At 41.5% G+C, this 23708-nt stretch overlaps 1 protein-coding gene across 3 annotated transcripts in view; it reads right to left on the bottom strand.

Moving 5' to 3' along the window:
* lrp4 (low density lipoprotein receptor-related protein 4) overlaps positions 1–23446 on the bottom strand; it is a 139728-nt gene extending 116282 nt beyond the window's left edge. For all 3 annotated transcript variants that reach the window (XM_079240913.1, XM_079240911.1, XM_079240912.1), the window contains exon 1: positions 23145–23446. In XM_079240913.1, coding sequence (XP_079097039.1) covers positions 23145–23205 — 61 coding nt within the window. In that variant the 5' untranslated portion in view covers positions 23206–23446. The remainder of the gene's footprint in view (positions 1–23144) is intronic.
* Between the last annotated feature and the right edge of the window lie 262 nt (positions 23447–23708).

Below are 23708 nucleotides of genomic sequence, written 5' to 3'. Positions count from 1 at the left end.
TCTACTTTTTCACTGCTTTTACCAGTTGTTCCTTAAACTATCGGTTCCCTCTTGTTGAATTCTCTCAAACCAGAAATGATAACTTTTAGATGAATCATACTGTTGTTCTTGGACACCCCATGAGGAAAAAAGAAAAGTTCTACCTCGGTGACGCGTCAAGAAGAAGATGCAAGAAGTCCCAAACCAGGGCTACAATAACAAAAGTGTGTCATTTTCTTTTTGACACTTCTTGAACAAGAACAAAGTTCTCTTTTCCTGCGGAGTATGTAACAAGGTTGAGAGGCCCGCCGTCCATTTCCACTGAAGGAGCCAGAACCTGAAGAGTTTTATGGGAGAAATTTCAACTCTTTCAAACAAACCTGAACCTTTGGAATGGGAAGTGCAGCACTGAACATTTCTGACTCATCAAATATTCCAGGACTACATTTCAATCTTTCCATCTGATGTTTCAGATTTGTGACCCGCAATAGTTTATAAAATCCATTAGCTTCGAGATATAACATAGGAATGAAATATTTATTTTGGATGCTAAAGAACGGTGCAGATACCGAGCTCAGATTGAGACATTTAACGAGCATTTAAATTAGAATTATAAAACATTAATATCAACTGTCTAAATGAGATTACGCTGAAAAGGCATGAATAAAACACACTAAGATGATTAAAATGTAAAATATATCAACAGATTTTCAGTAAACTGAGCTGATAAGCTTCTCCCGTTTCCACAGCAGAGTGGGAGACAGCTGAGCAGAGTGTGCAGTATCAGCTGCATGGTTGGGTGAGCTCCAGATTGGCAGGTTGCTTCAAATGTGAAAACAACAAAGTGAAATCTGAGCATTAAAATGTTAATCTCTAAGCTTTCCACAACTATTTTACTTTAGAACAAATAAAAACACCAAAAAACCCACAGAAATCTTACAGTGATTGATTTGGAGTTACTAAACTGAAGTTTACTGCTGAAATGAGCCGGAGGGCACAGCTGCCTCTGCAGCAAACAGAAGAGCCAATCCTGATAACAGGACGGATCTAGAGCAATCAAATGTTAACCTCAGATTTTTTTTATTTTTCCATAGCAGTTATAATCTGATGCACAAATAATAACAGCCAAAACCTCAGAGAAATGTGCAACACGGGCAGATTTTTTATGTTAGTACAGCTGAAACACACTGGGTTTAGTTAGTCTAATCCAGGAGTTCTCAAATTTTTTGAGACGCAACAAAGAGACAAACAACCATTCACACTAACACTCACACCTAGGGACCATTTAGAGTAACTAGTTAACCAAACATGCATGTCTTTGGATGGTGGGAAGAAGCCGGAGTACCCAGAGAGAACATGCAAACTCCACACAGAAAGGCCACGGTTTGAGCCTCCCCCCCCCCAGCCGAGGATCGAACCAGTGACCTTCTTGCTGTGAGGTAGTGCCACTACACCACCGTGTAACTTCCATCTTTTAATTTATTTGCCGAGGCAGCAGTTAAAAACTTATGACCAAGTTCATGTCCTTTGTGTAGTAGGGCACACTTAAAGTGGATCTTAACAAATTAAGATGGTTCAAAAGTGCATCATGAGTTGTGTCTGTGTTAGAGCCTTTGTCGCCACACTGAATGGTGGCTCTGTTGCAGAACAGTGAGCCCTGAGCCGTCTGACTGATCAGCAGCACAAGGTCAGCATTTGATGTCCCTAGACATTGTTTTAGTTTTATTCAAACAATCCCTCCCATCATTTGATTCACTACTGCGTCCATTTCCGTTCAGGGCAAAAATCTTAAACTATAAAAAAAAAAAACATTAAGAAAAAGGAAAAACTGTAAAGAGATCACATGGCCTGCTATTTTTTTTCTGTTTGTTTTTTTTGTTTTGCTACTATACATCCTCATGGGCCACTGACAGATAAGGAAGTTACATAAAGACCCACACCTCTATGCAATGCATTTCTAACAGCTGTGAAGGAAACTTACACCACAAAATTGACTTTATTCTTCAGTGGTGCAGATGAAGGCCATTTCACACTCCAGTTGCTCTGCTGTAAATGCACCAGAAGGTGGATGACAAGTATAGCATCCATCCACCCATTATCCCCACTGTCACTCCCTTCCTGAACACAAACAGAGTTCAGAAACAGTTCAAGGGTAAGAGGAGAATTTGTTTGCATTCCAGGGCTGCTTTCATGCTGCCTAAATGGTCAGACAGGTGTTTTTGCATCCTGAAGGCAAATAACCTTTGCACCCTTCACTGACAGGCAACAGGTCACTTGATGTGAGGGGAGAGGTTTGTCATGGGAAAGGAGGGAGGGGGTGCGGTGGTGAACAAGCACACCCCTCCACTAAGAATAACTGTTGCTTAAAATCCCCAAAGGCTGGAGAAGGCAGACGTAGAGGGGGCTGGGGGCTGATATTCTACACCGAAGACTGAGAGGAGGGAAGGATAGTTACAGTAAGTAGCAGCTGAGAGCACGTGTGGCAGTTTTCAGAAGGATTTAGTTCTTAAAGCTCTATTTGACATTGGAAGTTGATGGGGTTTACATAATTTCTTTTACCAGGAAGAGCAACAAGAAAGGCACTAGGCATGCAGAATATGGGCTTAAAATAAGACTATTGAGCAGCTGGTGGGGGCTACATTCCTGTAGCAGAAGGCTACAGCCATCCTTAAACCAGCTACTGACATGATCATCACCCAGAGAGCATAATCCATAACTGTCCAGATATGGCATACATCTGCAGTTTTGTCTGGCTCATTTTTGGCCTATCCCTATGACAGTGTTTTAATGCAAGTGTGGCTACAAAAATTCAGCTACATGACCACGGCATGTTAGCCACAAGAATATCGCTGCATTCTATCTCAAGACAGGCACCTCATATTTTGAGCACATGTGAGCAATAGGAAAGTCACAATTACTTATTATAATTAATTGCAGTATTATATACCAGAATTAATTAATAATAAAGATTCCTCAGTACTGTCACTTTCCATAAAAGATTATGTCTAAACCACAATGTGTGTGTGAGACAAAGTCAAGGTTTTGTGATATAGCAGATGGGTTGTACTTCGGTTATCCTGGAAATGTAAGGATCTGCAATGTAAAGCTTCACACACACATTTCTAAAAAAGCTCGATTGAAGCGCATTGGGAAATTCCCACCATTACCATCTTGGCAGCATCGCGCTTGACACTGCTCCCAGAAAATACAAAAAAATGGGCAAAGAGTGGGAGTTAAGAGGGAGACTGTGAGTGTAGGGGTGGATGACTGACATCTATCAACTTCCAACCTGACTATAGCTAAGAGCAAACTTGGAGCTAACCAGCTAACAGCTAAGTCATCTGGTTAAAAAACTGTGGTTATGCCTTCTTCGCACCAGATATCTACCTAATATTGCCAGGTACCTGTCAACCAAAAGGACATGCCCTCAATTTTGCCAAATTTTGAGATTAAATTACTTCTAAATGAGTAGCTGTATAAGACAACCACTGACCATTCGATAACCTCCGCCTACAAGTATGTAACCATCATCAGGTGCTCAACAGTATTATGTTTGGCCCTTTTACTTCAACTTATTATTTAAAAAAAAACAAAAAAAAAACAGACAAAAGCATATCTAAAGACAAGACAAAGCAAAGCAGCAAAGCAACGTCAACCAAGTTTTAAATCAGCTAATTGAATAAGAACAAATCAGAAAACTTATCGTCTCACACACACACACACACACACACACACCAGCCTAAATTAGCAGTAAATGTATCTACAAATATTCACAGCACCATTTGGCTTGGTGACACAGCGGAAGTGAACAACATAAAAAAGCCGTCAGTGCAGTGCGGCTTTAGCTGGACTCCCAGGCTCCCTCATGAATCAATTCTATCCAGTTGAGAGGGTACCGGAAATGTGCCAACACTAAATCCAATTAAAAAACGGGCTGGCACCACTCAGCTTGATGACAGTGTCTCGCAGAAACCCAGGAGAAAGCAGTAGCTCCAGTGGTGCCAGTTTAAGGAGTAGCAGAACAAAGACAAAACTCCAAAGACTGATACTTTTCCAGCTTCTTCAGAGCACATGTGCACATTTGCAACAATCAGCCAGGCCAGCTGAGCTGTTGTTTAGTTGTGTGTTTCATTGGGTGGCGCACTGCCAGAGGCACATATCAGAGCAGGGCACGATGGGCACCAGGCGCCAGCTGAACCTTTTTATTTCAGATGCAACTGCCGGGTAACTTGACAGCATCCTGGCACCTGTCTCCCACACATGCACACACCCATGACATAAAACACACACACTACAGAGGCCAGGCAAATGCAAGGAGCATGAAAGAGACACGTTAAGCCCCAACACCTGTCAAGGATTTAGAGAGTGACTGTGAAAGTACAGGATGGAAACACCCCTCATAACATGAAGCTGCACGTCATGACCTTTCTTCTAGAGATGCACCGATGGTGGACATAGCGGAGACCATGTTCTTAGCGTTAGCCGATATTGTGTGAGCTATTTTCAACTAAATAGTTCATAGATGAATGTAATGTGACATAAGTAAGGCAGCTCATTGCCCATCAGACCTACAGGTGCAGGAACGCTGCATCTGAACTAGAAATGCAGATTAGAAATAATCATAATTGAATTGAATTAATTACATATAATTACATATTACATGTACACAGACAGAATATAATTAATGAGCCAATTCTGCATCAGCATTCGTAGGCTCAACCCTGCAACAGTCCTGCTGTAGATCAGGGGAATTAATTCAGCCAGATACCCGATCTGTGAATTAAGTCGATATCAGAGCTGGATACTAATACTGGATTAAATCTGTCCCAGCTCTACTTTCTTCCTCTGCATAGAACTAGGAACAGTCTCTTGTTCTGTGAATCTCCTACAGCAAAGCTAAAGCTGAAGAAAACTCCAACAACCGAGCTCCATCTGGATTTTCAGAAACCAAATGAGGGGTTAAAAGAAGAAAAAAAAAAAGTTCCATTCAAGCTTAACCATGACCCTAAAGGTAAGCATAAAACTAATGCAGGCATAAAGTTAATGTGAATATTGAGAGGGCGCAGGGAAGAGGAAACAGCCTTGAGCCTTATCCAGCGCTCTTTTAAGTAAGCACGAGCACACGCAGCGTTCCTATTAAATGAGTAACATCAGGAGCAACTGTGCTTTATGAAAGTGTGTCCCTGCCTTCTCTCGAGCTGCCAAGGTCAAAGCAATCAATCGAGCATCTGAGGCAGCGAGCAGAAAGACAGGCGGTCAGAAAGACCATTGATATTGTCAGGAATTCTTCATAAATGTTAAACGTTTAGTTCAAATAATGTGCTTTTGTTCAAATCCTGCAGCAATTAATTAGCAGGACGGAATCAAAAGGCTGCTAAGAACTAGAGATAAAATACTTATGATGCAAAGCATGGTCTTAAACATCAACTGGTAAAATTGTTGCTGGGTGAAAAATATATAAAAAGGAGGTTTGCAATTAGACTGAAGGCGTTAAATCAACAGAAGATACTGCAGGAGTGAAAATGAAAGGCCCCATATAGACACAGGTCAGTGGCTTTCAACAGCTTAACCACACCAGGTCTGGTCTGATTTAACTGCACTCCAGATTTCCTCTTCCTCCCAGGCTAACACCTGGACAGGATCTATAAGCAGCACCAACACCCATGCATGGTCTTTTCTAATCGCTCCTTAGCTGAGGACCCAAGAAAATTCCCCAACTTCCAAAGAAATCCTCCTCATTTATTGGTTTGTTACATTTTACCAAGTTATTTTACTCTCCAAGCTCAGCAGTGAGGCAATGGCTAACTTACATTTCATGTTTTATGACATAAAAATAGATTTTTTTTTTTTTTTTTTAAATCTCCAGCTCAAGAATTTGAGATGTTCTTGTTCCAAAAATAAAACATTGCTTCTTAAAAAAAAACCTATAATTTTTGTAATGACTTGCAGTCTTTAAATGAAAAATTCAGACACTTAAAACAAAGATTTCCCACCCAGATTAGAGATGTCACTATTACAGTTTTACTTGGTATGGTTATTATGCATTAGCTAATTTCCAAACACTATAAATGCATAAAATCACACAAAACACTCCTTATAGGTCTTTAATTTTAATTTGTTTATATATTTTGATGCCAACGTGGCAAAACAATAAAAAAAATTTAAAAAAAAAAAAAAAAAGTAAAATAACCAAAAATTCTTCTCTGCTCTTTAAACAATGAATAAATGCCAACATGAACTCTGGGTCTCTCCTGGAGATAAACAGCTGGAAAAGGCTACAGGACCCCTACCTGGACCTGGGAGGCTTCTTTCTGGAAACTGCATTATAAAAATGCTGGTGAACATTTCTTTTGAAACTGAGGTGGAGTATTTGGAAACGGGAAAGAAAACATCCATCTAGTTCAGACAGCAGCTGTCCTGCAGCAGAACACCTGCTGTCTGAGACAAATAATACCGGAACAGTAAAACCAAATGAAAAAGACCATTTATCTGGAATTAGATGCCAATTTTATCACAGATCATTGCACACTGACCACTTAAAGGCATCAACCTCATGCCCAGCTGGTTAAATTTGAACAGCAAAACCATCATTCAGAAAAAATATGTATTTTAATTTTTCACACGTGTACAACGAAACATTCAGTCAACGTTCAGTTGGCATTGACGCAACCTGAACCATCCATAAATTACAAATTACAGTATTCTTTCATTTCAGTGTTACATTAAAGTAAACATTAACATCATTTAACCCAGTTAATGAAGAGTTTACCTTCATTTTAGCTAAAACAGCTGGATGCAGTTCCTTTCTCTGCAATTTAATGTCCAGCTTTAAAGGCTGATGTGCTATCCTTTGGTTTTTTTTTTTCCATTCTGGCCAAAAAATTTCAAAAGCAAATAGTTAATCCAATTGTTTGGGGGAATCATTTTTATAGACATGTTCTCAATCATAATTTCACTGGTTGAAGCAGTTATTTTCCACTTATTTTCAGTAATCATTGTGTCTTATTATTGTAATAAATATGATGCATTAGAGCTGATATAATGGATGTTTACTACACAGTTTGTGTTACATCTTCTTGCTGTTGTCGTCTTGCTTAGGCACGTCTCTTTGCAACCCCAAGATTATAAAAACAAAGCTAAACAAGTAGAAACGTGAAGTTTGTGTTACATTTTATGGAAAAGGGCTTTAGATTAATTAATCATGCCTTTTAATGCTTTGATTAATAATCAATAATTAAATGATCATGACATCTCTAATCTTAAGGCAGAAGAAGTGGAAGTCTGTCAGAGAACTCTTTCTGGGCCACGACTGATTAGAAAGAAGCTCTTTAAAATAAATTAAAATGAGGACAACCCGAGGCAGTGGACTTGCCCAACATAGATGCTTTTGTCTCTTGATGGCTGATGCAATAACTTAAGTAGGTGCTTCTAAGAATAGAAATCTCATAGATCAACCACCTAGCAAGAAAAGTGGAAAATCATGCTGACCCAATTAGAGCCTGCTGTCTGCAGAATTTTGTTGTTGTGGCCCGCTTCAGCTGCCTTTAGTCCGGGCAGATGGTTCCTGTGGTTCTCCTGGAGAGCGTTGTTGTTGTTATTGCCTTCCTTAGTTTTGCCCCAAGGTCTTAAGAATAAATCTGGCCCCTGGGAATGTCTGACACAGTCCTCAGGCAAGATACTGCTGCAATTATTATTCCTCCTCTATAAATGTGTTTTCTTTTTCTGCAAGTCGACTGCTTCTTTAACATCTTTAAAGTTTTTTTTTTCTTTTAAAATGTCCTCATTTATATGCAGACATCTAACCATTGCACTTTTGTGACTCTCAGTAAGAAACTAAAAGACATCCAAGTGTGCGTGCAACCCATGCTATTTTTTTTTTTTTTTTTAAACTTCTAATTTACATCCAGCTTGGTGAGTTTATTACTTTGGACCAAAGAAAGGGAAGCGCCAACAGCCGCTCACATGTGTAGCTGTCCTTTTTGATGAAAAAGTTATTATACTTTCACAAAATTGTTTCCCTGGGAAGCATATTGGACCAATACGAAATTGTAAACAGATTTGTTCTGGGAGGGAGGTTTCTTACAAACCAAACCAGTCGCTCTTTATGCTAGTAGTTTTTCTTTATTATTTATCATTTTTAGACAATCCTCATCAGAGGTCAGAATGAAAGAGCCAACCCCAATCTCCAGATACTGAACAGCGTTCATAGATGATTTCAGAGGGATCTATAAATCCGAGCTGCAGGTATTAACCCTTTGGAGTTTTGGAGATTTGTTTGTTTTTGGCCGTTTTGTTTTTACCTTTATATTTCACCTTTAAGACATTTTATTTCGCCTTGTTTGGTATCATTTTCAGCAAAACCTCACATTTGATTTACAGATATTTCATTTTGACATTATGTATTAACACAGCAGACATAATCCAAGTCAGAAAAGTTTTTTTTTTTTTTCTTTTCACTAAAAACCACAAATATGTTTAGGTAACATTGTTACTTTAAAATAATTTTGAATAATAAAGTAATAATTTTAACACATAAATAGATGATTTTAGTAAAACCACAAAGTTCTGAACAACTTTTTACGTCAAAATGCAGAAATATCTCAGGCCATTCATATTCAGCTAATTACAAAACAATCAGTTATCACCATAAGATGCCAGATAAGTTATTTGGTCCACACATCTGCTTGTATACTAAATAGATGAAGAAGACATCACAAGTCTGACATCAACACAGGTCTCGGTCTGTTCCAAGCGGACCAAATACAGGAAGCGGACTACCGTATTTTCGCGACTATAAGGCACACTTAAAAGTCTTTTATTTTCTCCAAAATAGACAGAGTGCCTTATGTGTGTACTGAGTTTCAAAATCTATAAATGTTGTTGTGTGACTTTGATCAGCGCTCCGCTTGACAGAGCGTTTCCGACACGCTGCTTATATGGGTAAAAGGTGGACGTAACAGTGGGCAGCATGAGAACGTTAAAGGGGGAAGTGTAGGTGTGAAAGAAGACACTAAAGGCATGTCCTCAATAGGTATATAGTGCCAGTATGTGCATTATGTAGAACAGCATCGGTTTGGCTTATGACCCCTTATTAAAATGGTACCTGCGAAGAGACACGCAGTTGAAACTGCAAGCCATCAGCTATGCGGACAAACATGGGAATCAAGCAGGCGTGAGAGGATCAAGATCAATGAATCCATGGTTCGCAAGTGGGGGAAGCAGGAAAACGAGCTTCGCCAAGTCAAGAACACAAAGCTTAGTTTCCGCGGAAACAAGGCGAAGTGGCCCGAATTGGAAGACCGACCGGAGCTGATTTGGGTTTGACGAAGGAACTCCAACCGCTGGACATTGGTATGAACAGGGCATTCAAAGGGAAGTTGCGAATGGCGTGGGAGCAATGGATGACAGATGGCAAACACAGTTATACTAAGACTGGGAGGCAGCGCTAGGTGAGTTACGCCACAATTTGTGAATGGATTGAGGATGCTTGGGCTAACGTGTCTGCTTGCACTGTTGTTCAGACTTTCGCAAAAGCCGGAATCATTTATGAGGAGCCAAACGGCAACGGGACTGACTCAGACAATGACGAGCGAGAACCCAGCGTGTTCGATGCAGAACTCGCCCAGCTGTTCATTTTGGACACAGAAGATGAGGACTTTGATGGATTTGTGAATGAGGATTAATAAAAAAACAACATGAAAACATTGCTAAATTCTTCCATAAAGTACAACTGAACTCAATTTTTCTTCCGCTGCCTTTTTTAAAACACACGCAAGCAAGCATGTTTTAAATTAGAGTACTGGTATGTTTTACCACCTAAAATCCGGTGCGCCTTACGTGTGTGTTCAATACAGAAATAGCACCCGAAACTGAGAGCGCGCCTTTTCAGAGCGCCTTGTGGTCGTGAAAATACAGTACAAAAAGTCACTTCCTGCATTTGAAACAGTATTGAATTGTGGGTAAATACATAGCAACAGCGTTAAGGGTCCTCTGCCTCGTCTGGTGTTCATACTGTGGTCATCGTTGCAGTGTATTTCTGCAGTACACTTGCAAAGGACACAATAAAAAAAAACAAAAAAAAAACGAAGCAGCGATAGTTTAGTCTTCATGTTTAACTCGCAACAGAGTTTTCTTCTTCAAGCGGGTCTTGTCCTCTACTTTGCTAAATAATGGTGCAGCGGCACCTTTTTGTGGAAATGGGGATATAGCCTTCTAACGGTGTGGCTTGTTTGACCAACGTGCAGCGTGAACACGATCTCGGTCCACTTGGATACATCCGCCTACAACTGAACCGAGTCCCCGATTGGACCAGAGTCTAGCGGACTATCCTGACTTAGTCTACATGTGTTCCATTCAGAGTACATCTTCACATACTTGCAACATGAAGGATACACACTTAACCTTCAATGTAGGGCTGGGCGATATGACCTTTTAGTAATATCCCGATATTTTTATGCCATGTCACGATATACGATATATATCTCGATATTTACCTTAGCCTTGAATTAATGCTTTGGTTCTTACAATCACATCAGTAAGATGATTTTGTGTCTCCATTAAAACATAATTGTTCATACTGCATTAAGATATACTGATTTTAAACATTCATGCCAAAAGGATGAAATTGTAACGAAACAAACTGATCAAAACCGTATTTATTGAACAGTTAAAGCAGTGGCAGAAACATGTCATTTTAAAACAAAATAAAGTGCCTTTGCATGATGTAATAAATGCAACGTATGAAAATAGGGGCTCTAGAGGGGGACTTTTCAAATGATGAACTATTATAAGGCTTTGCTTTATGGATACGTTTTTGAGTTGTCATGTATTTTTTTTAATCGCAGAGTTTAGCGTAGAAATCAGTCTTATAATCCAGGCAGAATGTCCTTGTATCGTCTCCAATAAACGGCTTCAGCCAGCTTTTAATTCAGGATTTGATTCCCACTCCTTTCTGTACTTTCTAGAGACATGACGAGCTAGATAAATATGCTTGTGTCACACACACAGTGGATGAGGTGAGTCAGTGACAGAGGTTGTGAATGTAATCAAATATAATGAATTATTTTTGCGTGATGTGAAAAACTGTGTAATTTACGTCCCACTATGTAATCCAGAGCGGGATCAGTGGCGGATTTGGCTGTTCATTGTGACTGTAGGTGGAGTCGTGCAGGTGTCCTCTCTGCTCCTCTGACTGGCTGCAGCTGCAGCCGGAGCGACTGAGTGCTTTAGGACGGGGAGAGACTCTCGTTCTGACAATAACTTTACAATATGCGCTTTAAAGTCAGTCACCAAAACACCAGGAAAGTCTCCAATAACTCCTCTAAAATTTCGCTAGTCGCTTTTCACAAAAAGTCGCCAAATCTAGCGAGAAAGTGGCTCCACGCTGCCTCTCATGACGTAGCACGTAGCTCACGTTATGTACGTAACGTGGTGTGCTTGCTTTAACTGTCTGTGCAAAGCGGTGCAGAGTCGAGGAGGAGGGAGAAAACCCCGCCTACAGCTAAAAACAACTGCGTGACAACAGGATACTCGAATATGACGAATATAGGCATTTTCTATATTCACACAGGGGACTAGCAACCATATCTCGAGTATATTCGATATGTCGCCCAGCCCTACTTCAATGCACTTTTACTCAAATGCTGAGGGAAACAGATGATTATCACTTTCCTATTTTCCTTTTTCTTCCCCAAATGAGTTTTAATCTCAAAAAGAAAAGGATAAAATCTTTGGACACTGAAAGAAGCACAAGAGTCATGGGACAAAACAACATCATAATAGCAGAAATCCAAAAGGTCAGATCAACAACAAATCCAATCAATCAATTGTGCAACAAAAAGTTGTCTTTAGAGTCCAACATCAGCCAAATTGGTTTCATACTTCTGGAGGTTACAAGAAGTACACCAGCTTATTAAAGACAGAGTTTTGAAAAAGTCTCAGGAGCTTCCATCCCAAAAACATTCCTTCAATATAAGTTCTCATTCAATGCTCGCTGTAATCGGTTTTGTATTTAAGGTTGTTTGTTTGTATGATGACAACCAAGTCGAAGATACAGAGTACAAACACTTAACAAAGCTGCTTTTTTTCAGCACTGCCAGACTGATGTGTCCACTTGGTGAGAAATGACAGATGTACTGCATGTCTCACAATTAGTGAAGCAATCATGCGTGCAGAGTGACACAGCAAATCGGTCAAACAAGTCCAGGAATGCACAAAACGCTAACTTCCTACATTAATCATTCATTTAATTTCATCATTTCAGGATATAAAATTTTAGAACACAAAAGGTCACTTCTCTCCTGTGTCTCACAGTTAAACATTAATTTATTTATTTTTTTTTTTTTTATAAATTCTTGTTATAATGAAGAACTTTTCAAACACTGACTTAATAATTGCTCTGTAAATATTGGACTCAGCCATGGGTCCTTATCAGGCCACGCTAAGCTCAGTTCTATTTTGAAGGTGCTGTTATGAAACTCCGAGTGGGAGTTGTAGTATTATACATAGCTGCCTGTGTGTAGGCCAGCTCTTTAATCAGTCACTGTAATTACCGGGATGGACTTTGAACCACAGACATATTTGTCTCTGCTTTTCATCCATGGCTAAACAACTAAGGGGAGGGAGGCAGCGAGCGTTCGGGCCCGGCCATGCACGGCTCCTGTCCTGGCCCCACGGGCAGCCAAGCATGGAGCAGGAACGGAGGGGTCACAAACAGAAGAAAGAGAGTGGGATGAAGAAGGAGAGAGATGTGGAATGGAGGGGGTGGAGAGGCACAGAGAGAAAAAGGCAGCGAACGGAGAGGACATGATGGTACACAAGTCCCCAAGTGGCAGATTGAGAGCTTTGAGGATTCCAAACAGCACTCTCCTCTGAATACTAAGACCTTTCAGAGGCAACACTGCAACAGAGACGCAACCCCAAAGCCTCTCCTTTAAGGCCCCTGCAATATACGGGGCTTTCAGCTGCTTGTGCAAGAGAAGGTCTAATTGGAAGCCGAGGCAATACAAGGAGGGGTTAGGGAGGCAAGAGCGGAGGAGCGAAGAAGAAGAGAAGCAAGGAGGGGTGCTTGATTTAAGAGACCATTGTTTTAACAAGTACATTCTGCCTCCCTCTTCTTTCTCCTCATGGCCTCCCCTTCAGATGCCCACACTCCACCGAGTCAAAAGGCGGCGTTTAGTCTCTGTGAAGGAAGAGGGGCTGGGCTTGTTTTGACACTTTGTCCTCCTTGGCTTCTGTGAAAAGACCCTGCTTCTATGGGCCACTCAAGTTCATTAGGAAGTACAGCGCTTTCAGCTGCGTCCCCATTCCAGCTCCAGGCCTCAATGGGGCCTCCAAAGCCCTTCACTGTTTGTTTAATAAAGACCTTCACCACCTCCACAACTACCACTTCCATTTCCCTCATCACGGGCTGAGCTGAGCTAGTCTGCAGGGTATAGGGTCACTGATTTAAAATGAGGGAAAAAGAGTGTAAAGATAAAAAAAAAAAAAACTAGCATGAAGACATATGGTACAGAAGGATGATGTGGGAGAAACACTCCCCTACCCCCAATCCATTAAGCACTAATGGCGCCGGTACGGTGTTTCACCTGCATCATCGCTGCTAGACAGGCCTCATCATTTAGATCAAGCATGTGCGCGTTTGTTTGTGTGGGAGCGCAGAGTCAGGTTTCAGCTCTCACACTTTCAGATGACATCACTGCGAGTCAGTATCAAGGCGACAAAGTGAGAGATGTCACTCTAGAAGGGCAAAAGTCTTCTGAGATCATGTGAACCCCCAAGGAAGTCTCAACTGCTCCTGTGTGAGGTTGTCTGTACATGGAAACGGAACTAATTACGGAGAAAGTAAAAGTGGATTCAACAGTTTGTTGGACCGACTGCTCCACACAGACATGAGTGGGATTTCTTAGTGTGAGCTTTGAACAAACAGGGTATATTATGCATGTTTTCAGGTTATGCTGCCCCAAAAATAGTTCCTCACAGCAATATGGAAACAGGAGGAGACCAGCTAATTACCAACTGGGTTTAAATATGAGCTGTAAGCACTTGTGAGTAACAGTGGAGGTGAAAACAAACAAAAAAAAAATCCCACAGAAGCTTAATGAACACTGCAACCTGGAAAGCATTCTAAATGCAATATGTAACATATTTAAGGCAACTCAGGCAAACTCATCATCGCCCACCCGTTTGAAGCAGGCAAGTAAAAAACCAGCTAAAAGCTCCACATTTCTGTCACAGTGATATATCACATGTAACATGTACACTGATTCATTTCACTCAGAGGAATGGTTTGAAACTTCTGGGTGTAATTAAAACCTCTCAGCTCTCCTCCCATTCATCGTTATCGTCCCTGCCGAGCATGAGAGAGTCGCTGTCGCCTTCGGAAGCCAGAGTCACATTAAAAAGAGTTTTTGTGTCTGTGATATTGTGTTTCTGTGGGTGTGAATTTAAATCCATTGCGCAGCAGCATACCTCCTACAGTCAGGGGGACATCAGATATCCAACAGGTGCTTCCCTGCAGTCGTAGAATCCCACTAAGGTGTGGGAGGGAAATATGACACTGATCTACCATGTGCGCTCATATTTATGCACTGCGATCAAAAAGCACCCCCTCATTCCTCCTGGAGTTCGTTCAGCTGTTTTTACCAGAGATATGATGGCATGCAGGAACGCAGCTTCATATCAGATTCAGCCTTAAATGATGGACATCCATGAGTTAATCGCATTTACCTTAATTCACCAAGTTAAGTTTTCTAAAATCTGCACAACAATCAGACTAGAAATCTTTTCTTTTTTTTTTTTTTAATAAATCTACACCTGAACACAACAAAGTCCTTTTTTTTTTCCACACCACAGTGCACAGACGAGGTGGTTTAATGTGTTGCAGGGCTTGGCACTCAGTGTATTGGTGAGTTAAAGGTGTGGGGGGTCTCTTTCAAATCATATCTCATACTAATCTTATCTAAAGATTGAGATGGAAGCCATGAATGCGTGTTCCTGAAGCGACGCCTGAGCAGGCAGCCTGCGCATGCAGGCATGTTGAAAGCCTTCATTCAGGCACCTTTTGGAGGTAATCTAGGAGACAGCTGTAAGCCCTCATGTGCAGGACCCCCACTGATGCACACAGAGAGGAGGGGGGCAGGACACAGTAAAATGGTGACCATGATGAATCTGCAACGATTCCATCTTCATGGCACAGAAAACTAAACATGTCTGGTGACGCGATAACTGGATTGAAATGAATAAATCCTCCAACAGGAAGTGAAAGCAGACTTCGTGACAAAAGTTTTTCTTTTTTTAAACCAGAGAAGAGGGAAACTGGGTTTTCCATTTCCACTCCAACCACCCTCTCCTCCCCATTAAAGTGGAACCATTATGTGCATTTCTGGCTAATTTATTTGTTAGGGCTGGGATTGATCGAGTTATTGTCACAAATGGCTTTATTTACTTCAGACCGACCCTCTCCGTAGGCTGTCAGATCAGCCTGTGGGCAAAACGAGTGGACTGAGACTCTTCTGTATTAAGCCCCGCCTCCCGCCACTGCACTGCATCGGGAGCGCGCACCGCAACTGCTTTCGCCGTCATTGTAACATCTCATAAACAGAAGGATTAGGCTAATATGAACGCAATAAAAAAAACAAAATACCATGTCAACACATAGCATACAGCCCTACATGTTGGAACCTGAATCAGACCCTGAAAACGAAGTAGAAAACAGCAACCCACAGCAACGAATGCAGCAGGATGTCTCTCTTTGGTAAACTCACCAGCCATTGTTGGAAATAACTTTATCCCACGTTTTCCACCCGCCTGATGTATTTGTACATGCCCTTGTTAACCAGTAGAAGGTAACCAATCACCGAACATTATCCCCCGGGATGTCACAAGGATTTCCAAGTAGAAAACACTCTCTAAAACGACGTGTTTTTCGTCGCCATGGAAACCGAACGGAGAGAGTGCTGGAACTCAAACCTCAAACCTCAAACTCAAACGTGTTTAGGTGATGAAAAGCAGTGCCGTTCACATGTCTGATGAGGATTCAACACTGTAACACTGTAGAAAGCTCAGAAAACTCAAAATACCATCATAGGACCCATTTAAGGCCAGTTGTTGTTATCAAACAGGTTTGATCATCTCCTCAATTTACTGATTGATAATTAAGCTTCTTTTCTTTCCTTTTACACCCTGATTAATGTGTCTTCATCAAATTCTGGGATGTTAATGTTCATCACAAAGTGGACAAGCAGATGTGGAGGGTTTTGATTAGGAGTGTCCTCTACAGCCCTGCTAATCAACAGAGAAACAATCAGAAAACTAACTCTCACACACCTGCTGCACGTTGTAGAAGTTTCTGGTGGCCACACATCTCTGAGGAGCCCAAGATGTTTGACAGGTCTGATGTGATTCGAGTTGAAATCGTTTCAGCCCAACTGTAGATATTTACAGTTTGTTTTCTAGCAGCTGTTTCTGTTAAACTTGGTACTCGTGGGATCACAAGTGTCATTTTCCTTCATCATAGTATTCCAGCTTTTTGGCACCACTTTCAAACTTCTTTTGCTTTGTTCCCTTTTAAGGAACCGTTCCCTGCTCGGCATCGGCTTGAAGAAGGTTGTGACATCATGGCTCCCATTGATGACAACTGTTTTCTGTCACATGTCTCATACTGAACAGAGTTAACTCTGATGAACTTCTAAGAAACCTAAAACTTTGTCCCATCAAGTCTGAACTGAATGTTAAACTCAGTGTTTGTTCAATCTGCTCTCTAGATTTGGTCTGACATATTGTTCTGATGCCTTTTTGGCAAAATTACAACAATCTGAAGCCCATAGAGTCAGAACGCACCACTCAAATGAAGGTTTTCCTCTCCGAATGGAAAAGAGGGGACGTGTGTGTGGTGTTAAACCAGCGTTGGTGGGCTGAAGATGGATCTTGTTGAGACAAGCATAAACTGGATTCACAGCTCTGACATCAACTAGCAGCGAGAGGCTTGTCTCTGCCTCCATGCGGCAGGCTGGTTGTGAGCTAATAGAAAACTTGTCTGCACACATACAAACACTTTTTGTCCATGACTTCAGCAGAACGACGGCTATATCCATTTAGCAAAGAACCGCGTCTTTCTCTGACGTAGTTATTATGTTGTGAACTCTCACCAGGTTTGGGTGACGTCCAAGTCAGTGAACAGCTGGCAGACGTGTTAACGGCTAACCGTGCAAGCAGATTTGCTTTTTATTATTATGATTTATATCATTATTAATATCAAATAGGTAAATAATTAGGCTTTGGTCCTTTTAAACAATTCATATTCTTAAAAGAGCTACGAACAGCAGAGCTCTTTAGGGATTTTACCACAGATTTGGTGCTTCAGTGAGGATTTTTTTGACAACAGTGATGTCAGAACTGCCGGTTCTGTGCGGCGATGATCTCCAACACCAACAGAACAGGCAGACCCTGTTGCAAAGATGGAGGGCTTTTTTTTTTCTGAAAATGTGGTTTCTGTGCTGGTTTGGACCACATGCCCAACTTTAAACCAGTTGTTCTTAATTTAGCTCAAACCAAAGAAATGTGACACTGTTCTCAGTTGGAGCTGCTGAAGAGGAAAAAGCAGAAGAAAAATGAGAAAAAAGCACAAATGAAGAGGTGGAAGGAAAAGTATAATAAAAAAAAAAGAGCTGTTAAATAAAAAAGTCTGCTTTTGAACACTGCCCGCTGATATTTCCACGCCCCGACATATGCTGCTTGAAACAGTGTGTATAAATCTAGTGCGCGGCGCCATGCACACGGACCAGTGCGTGTGCATTTGGAAACACTGGTGGGTGCATTGTTGCAGAGGGCCGGCTCTAACGCGGGATCCATTTCAGATGTTGATGCCTCAACAAAAGTTCAGCCGGAGCAATGCACAGAGGAACGAACTGCATCCGGCTTTGCCAACACAAATGATCGCGAAAAAGATTTTCTTCTTATTGGCTAAAAGAAAAACAAATGCACATAATGTTCATATCTTTGTGCGTCTTCTTCAGTGTGTTCGGTCATGATCCTGAGAAACCAAAAACACCCTGCAGATGACTGGTTTAATCTTTAACTTGTCCAATAAATAATCATTAAACTAAGGAAAATTAGCATTTTTTAAAACAAAAAAAGAAAATAACTACACTCAATCATTTACTAAATTAACTAAAACGCCTCGACTCACTAAATTTGAGTAGTTCAGGATGTTTTTGTAAGTCCTTAAGAGTCATCTCCAAAGCCAAATGTTTGTGTGCGCCCCACTCTGCAGTTATAGATTAGACACAGTGAAAATATGGCGGCATAATTCTACCTCGTCCCACAGTGAAGATGGCCTCCATGCAGACAGTGGCATCAGACAAATGTCTCCTTTTTCCTTTCCGTTTAGGGTCCCATGATGTTACTGACTAGCTGAGACAATACTCAAGAATAAGTGGTTTATTTTTCATGCATGACCAAAGCCACGCTCGGGGAGGGACAGAAGGCTTTCATCTCAATCATTTCACACTAATGTCTCCGTATTTTATTAACATCCCTTCCCTCACTTGCTGCGAGGAGACGACCTGGTAGAGAATTAAGTTACTGTGGATCTCTACCTGTGTGTGTCCTTCAAAATGCCTTTGTGTCCCTGCCCCCCTCCTCTAGTTGTGCTCAGACAGCAAGTCTCCAGTCCTGCTTATCTTTCTGTCCTCTACAGCAGGCCCCCACTGAGACACTGAACAAGAGTTTATTACAGTTTCCAATAATCTGCAGCCCCTGAGGAACTCTGATTCTTACTACACAACCTAAAAAAAGAAAAAAAAAACCCACCAGCGTCTCCTTCGATACCACCCTCTATGGAGCGGCCGTTTGAACTGTCAAAAAGGGTGTCAATCTGTCTTTGAGACGGTTTTCTCATTATCATTTTCACTCACCTTCCAGTGACATTTCACCTTCATGCACCCTGCTGGCAAGTCGCTCCCTGACCCACAGCTGCAAACCAAATTAATGCCAAGTTATCAGCTAAAGAGTACAAACAAAAAAGCTGAGAAGGGGCTGCACTGATTTTAAACATCACCTTGGTCTGCACGGTCATATTTTCCTTGCAGTCTGTGAGAGCAGCATTAAACAGAATAAGATAAAGATTTAAAACTTTGGCGGAGTGGCTGAGAAGAACCTCTCTCCACACTGAGAGCTGCAGGTGATTAACTTTGTTTGCTTGTGTTCACTGAAAGCTGACATGCTTGACATATATTAGTGAAGAAGTAAAATATGCCCGGGGGCTGTGGCATCATGTTCTGAAATCAGAGACGACCCCTAAGCCCGCCCAGAGGTGTCTTGCAGAAGGGGTCGGTCTTGTAGAGAAAAACAAAAGAGATTTATAGGAAGGTAGAGTAAATAAAAGAAAGGGTAATAGAGGGGGAGCAGGGTCTGAAGTCAGGCATTTATCAATAAGAAAATGTTAGGAGGGGGAGGGGGCATTAAGTAATCACAAGTTACCTCCACTGCTACCTTGGAGGTGCAATTCCATCCCCTCACAGCGGGGATATCAGGTGGCCCACTCTGCTTTCTCCTGGTGTAAGCAACAGGCTGGCTGACACCAACCTAACCAGCTAGACCAGGGGAGGGCACACACACACACACACACACACACACACACACACACACATTCATTCATTCATTCATTCAGACCACACTCATCCAACACAGCAGTTTTCCTCTCAGACTTGTTAGCAAAACCTTTACTCTCCTGAATCCCTTTAAAAAAAATCTCAGACCAAGGCAAGAGAACCCAGACTGGAAGGTAAATACAAACAAATCCCATTTCATAAAGCAAACATAAGCTACATCCTCCAAATCGATATGAACCACGTGCCTTTAGAACGGAGCCAGTACCAAATGATGAAAACAGGAATTTCATTAATCAGTCTGTAGACTAAGTTACTTGGGAAATATTAAACTTGCACCACCATTAATACCAATCCAATTAATCTGAGGACATTTAATGAAATGTGGTTTTGAAGCTTTTTTGCAAAACAAAGTCATAAATTAAGGTTTGTAACAAACGCTTGGCGCTTGCAGATTCTGTGAAAAGGCCATTGGGGGGAGTGTTTTAGTGGGTTTGTCTACAATCAGGGGGCTAATCAATCTGAAGAGGGGATGCAGAGAGCAGACCAGGGTCCAGATGATCAAACTGAAAGCTTACACCAAAAAGAAAAGAAAAAAAGTTTCCCTAATCCTAAAGAGATCGTGTATTTTTATCGGACGTTTTCTCGGGTCAGAAAGGATTTTTGTCATCTGGAAGACAGCGCCATAACTTGAACAATAGCAAAGCTACAATCAGTCTGTGTCTGATTGTGCCAGCAACCTGTCAAAAAGCCACAAGACAGCAACTGGAACAAATCTCTTTGGACCATAGGCTTGTCTTTGACCATGAGAGTCAGCCAGAGTAAAGGACTGGACTTACTGGCCTAACCCAAACATCACGTCTGTAGCCACTCCCAGCTCTCAGGTCCAACAAGTTTTGCAGAAAATCCTGCACGATTACCAGAAGATGAACGCTTCATGTGGAAGTGGATGATTTGCAAAGACATTTTTTATTTATGATCACCCCCCTACTGCTTTTGTGCCCTTCTGGAAACTAACTTACACCACAATAAATGAAAAATGTCAGTAACTGTTTTTGCTTTTTTATGTTCATCAGAACATTTCAAAGTGAATGCCTTTGAGGTTTGGGGGGGTGGACAAAAGATCCTATTCTAATATATAACCTTGAGTTCTGAGGAACAATAATGGACTTTTTATTTCCTTTTCTTATTATTGCATTTTTCAGCCCACATCTTTCCCCCCCTAATGTCAGCATCAGCATCATCTTTTTCTTTTCTTCTTCGTTTGGCTACAGCAGCAAAAACAAATAAATCAACCTCACTCGAAGAACTAGTTCTTGTGGATGTTTGCCCAGCTGTCAGATTCATGAAGAAGCATCGTGCCATTTGTTAATACAGACGGGAGTGCCGATGTTTTCAGATGTACGATACCAAAAGGTTCTGACTCTACCATAGTCCAATCAATGGTTGAGAAGAAAATGAGGAGAGCTCAGTGGGGAGTCTCAGGAGAGGGTGGGGGGGTAGCACTGTCCCAGAGCACATCATTAAACAGTATAACACACTTTCCAACGTGCCATTAGTCCAACTCAGCCTATTACTTCAAGGCCACCAGACTTCGCTGAGAAGGCATTTTGACCTTACACACAAATTAGACGTCAACCCCGCTCAAAAACACACACACACACGAAGAAAGTTTCATAAATAACAGCCCCGGGTGATTTTCTGTCAGATGGGACAAGCAGCTGGTCTCGTAGCGCCATTTACTGAACACAGCTGAGAAATTCTACCTTTAAACCTTTTTATTTAATACAACACCATAATCTAAACACACAAACTCACATCCCATGAACAGATTAAGAGATCCTTTGAGAGATCCTTTTGCCACTATTTGTTGTCAAAACATAACCACATTTTCATCTTTGACAATTAATAAAAGGACTAAATGACAGGTGACATAAAAATTCAAAGACATGGATTTGGGAACCACAAATGAACACAATAAAAGGACAATCAGCTGAGACCGCACCTTCAGTGCCTCAGCTGAAAATGCCAACAGTGGCCTATCGTAATCATACCCAACAGACAAAGACGGGTTTATGACATGACACAAGCCCGGCAGACTTAATTGCTTTATGACAGAACAAGTCCATAATCAAACAAGCACGACCCCCTCCCTCAGCCCAGATAAAGAGCGAAGGCGGAGAAAACATTGATAACTACATGTGAAAAGATGAAAGGGCCCAGCTATAAATAGGATGTGGATCATCCACAGAGGCTTTTGTTTTGAGTTGGATGTTGACTCTTATCTGGCTGACATTTTAAAGACAGTTTTCTGCTGACATTTAGGAGACGTCGCAGTTTACACCACCCTCTTTCTGTGGTCCAACTGGACAATTACAGATGTCATTTTTCTGTTTTGCTCTCTTGTCAGGTAAATCTGCTCATGGCATGTCAGAAAGCACGGCACCGGGCATCCATGTGTGTATAATACTAAGCCCTGTGTGTGTGTTTAGAAATAGCTTCAGTAAGTCCTTGCATTCCAGCGGCTGTTCTAACATGTTGTAAACACAAGGTGTTAGAGAAACATAGGACTGGGTGGGGGGGGGGACACTCAGACCTGAGACAAAAGCTGCTGTGAAGGGAGACGTATGTAAGATCTAAGTTGCCATAGATGAAAACCAGCACAGCGCACCTGCATATGAGCAGAAAAGGAAGCACTCACCATTATGACGGCAACGTCCCAACAAGTCAATGGTTTATTTGTACTTTTTAACATCTTATTAAGCATATATAAACTCAGTTTATGTACTTTATATCTAGATTTTAACATTTGTCTTTTCAGCCAGGACAAAGAGTTTCTATCCATTTAAGATGGTGTCATTTATTCCCATTTCCACCAGGGCTGGTAACAATCTGCCTCCAGGCTAGATCTGACAGCACATCGGGCATATGCATGCATATATCCCCCCCCCCCCCCCCCCCCCCAACACCACCACAACCCTTATATGGCCAACATTCAGTGTTCACACACACACACACACACACACACACACACACACACACACTCTCTCTCATACACACACACACACACACACACTCTCTCATACACACACACACACACACACACTTAACAACCCTTTAATGCATCTGTAAAAATCAACCTATATCTAACAGTACACTGTCCTGCAGCTGCTTTAAAGAACTGGGAAATTTATAAATAACATATAAAAATGACAAAAGCTCATTTTCTCTGTTTAAATCAATAAGATATGATGTATGGCTGCAGTCAAGCCACAGAGATTGGACCATCGACTCCAAGCGTGCTGTCAAAATACACTTTAAAGGAAAAGTAAGCACATTTTGCACTAAAGTTTCTGTTTCTCCTCATAACCGGTGCTAATGAGGGACAAACTTGGATTGTTGGGTTTAAGGATAAACATTTGGGGGAATTGAGAAACTAAACAAAAGCAACAACATCATAAAAAAAAACAAAAAAAAAAAACAAAAAAAACTCTTCATCTCCTCCAGAACACGCACACATGCAGGTTCATGCCAGGTCCTACGTGCTGCTTTTCTTACCTGGACTCTGGCTGAGTAGCAAAGTTGCTAAGGCGCCCCACAGCACCACGGCCAGCTGCATCTTGTACCCCACTTTTCTCGCTCTTCTCCGGGCTTCTCTTTCGCCCTTTTCTTCCTCTCTGCGCGCTTAAATATGAACTGGCTTCTTTTGCAGAGAGACGCTCCGGCTTTCACCCTAACCTCATAGCATGACTGACTTTTTATCCTCTTCTTTCTCCCCGACCTCCTCCGCCTCCTCTTCTCGAGTGTGATAACGCAACAAAACCGGGATTAAAAAGTTAACACTGAAAGGGGCTGCTCGGCCACGGTCTCCAACATGTTGTGCAGCAGTTCCCGACGGTGTGGATACCAATAGGAGCCGAGGGCTGTACCACACAGCAGAGAGGGGGGTAAATGTGTCCACTGTGGTATTTGAAAGTTAACATCGATATACATGAGCAAAACTAACACCACATTACATATCATGTGTTATAAAGCTATTGGAAAAACAACTAATCTTAATGATTTGTTGATTGTCTATATTTTGTCTCTCGCTATCCCTCACCGGTTTCCCCCTATCCCGCA

Source organism: Telmatherina bonti (genome assembly GCF_933228915.1).
Source record: "Telmatherina bonti genome assembly, chromosome: 1".
Lineage (NCBI taxonomy): Eukaryota > Metazoa > Chordata > Actinopteri > Atheriniformes > Telmatherinidae > Telmatherina > Telmatherina bonti.
Note: the sequence above shows the minus strand (reverse complement) of the source record. Positions and strands in the feature narration are given on the sequence as shown.